Raw genomic sequence first — 1,383 nt, 5'->3', positions numbered from 1 at the left:
AATCTAAACGAGGAATAAAGAGCTTAAGGATCTAATGTCGAAATCAAAGTAGGAATACAAGAGCTGTTACCAGCTTCGCTGAAAAACCTTCTGCTCATCTGACGTGTAAATATGGGGATGGGTTGGAGGTTGGGAGGAGGCGTGGGATCGGGGGTGGGGGGGAGAGGATACTCACCGGTCTGTCTGCGCTGCTGCTCGTGTCTCTGTTCGCAGGGTAAGAGGTTGATGGACATCAGAAAGCAAAAGGAAAAACTGGTAAAGGAAGGCAAGTACACTCCACCAGAGCTTCGCAGCAGCAAAGAAGAGCAGCAGTCGTAGAGACAACATCTGCCTCAACACGCGGTCTGCAAAACCAGCCCATCAGCCGTTTCTATTAAAGACTGGAATGAGACATTTAGTTTGTATTGATTCTACAGTTGTAGCCTTGCAAGCAGTAAGACTGAGCTGGTTTGGGAGATGACTCCTTACGGGCCAGAAGTTTCTGCAATTCAGTCTTTAAGAAAATTAAATGTATCTATGACACCACTTCCCTTTAGTTGCGAGTTTTTAAGTCCAGTGATGAGCTGGACTCTTCAGCAATAAAAGCAGAAGTCGCTGGGAACACTCAGCGGGTCAGGCAGCATCTATGGAGAGAGGAAAGTGAGTTAACTAACATTTCAGGTCGATGACCTTTCGTCAGAACCTACAACATCAGATCATCGACCTGAAACGTTAAATCACTTTCCCCTCTCTCTCTCCATAGATGTCCAGCGCCTTGGGACGTCCTCCTGACGAGAACGATACACATGCAATTTTGTATGGTCGATCTGGCCGTTGGCAGGCTGAAACTGACGCCTTATATGGTTTCAGCCATAATCGGGTGAGAGATGGAGACAAAAGTAGGTGATGTTGTGAAGAAAAAGCAGTGATCAGAACTGTAGATCGTACCTGAGGTGCAGCCGCGACTACAGCCTGAATATGATCCAAACTCAACTGATTCAGCAACACTCTTTGTTTATTGCTTCCTCATGCTGTTTTGACATAGTGAGTGACAAGTCAATTAGCACCTCTAGATCTTTCAGATTCCCCCTTGGCAAGTTCTGTCTCATCCACGGGAGTATTTTGCCCAAAAAATATACGGTCGCTGCACTTTACAGTATATTCTGTGATGTGTTTTGAACGTCTCGAAGACGCGATAAGACCCTATATCGAATGCAAGGTTTATTATTGTTATAATAGTCATTTTAGACCCTTGTAGGTTCCCGCTATTTCTTAAAATAATTAATCATATTTTCAGAATATTAGGTTATTCCAACCGTGACATTCCTATGCCTATCGTAGTAAATTCCCAGACTGTATCTCACTGACCTTTCACTGAAATGGCCAATGAATTGGCTGGCATTC

General features: G+C 44.4%; 1 protein-coding gene across 1 annotated transcript in view; it reads left to right on the top strand.

The window, feature by feature from the left end:
- ndufs5 (NADH:ubiquinone oxidoreductase subunit S5) overlaps positions 1-525 on the top strand; it is a 1,255-nt gene extending 730 nt beyond the window's left edge. Inside the window, exon 2 of the mRNA XM_007908774.2 lies at positions 214-525. Within this exon, the coding sequence (XP_007906965.1) occupies positions 214-318 (105 nt within the window). The 3' untranslated portion in view covers positions 319-525. The remainder of the gene's footprint in view (positions 1-213) is intronic.
- Positions 526-1,383: the final 858 nt, after the last annotated feature.

This window comes from Callorhinchus milii, unplaced genomic scaffold (assembly GCF_018977255.1).
Source record: "Callorhinchus milii isolate IMCB2004 unplaced genomic scaffold, IMCB_Cmil_1.0 Scaffold10, whole genome shotgun sequence".
NCBI classification, from domain to species: domain Eukaryota; kingdom Metazoa; phylum Chordata; class Chondrichthyes; order Chimaeriformes; family Callorhinchidae; genus Callorhinchus; species Callorhinchus milii.
Note: the sequence above shows the minus strand (reverse complement) of the source record. Positions and strands in the feature narration are given on the sequence as shown.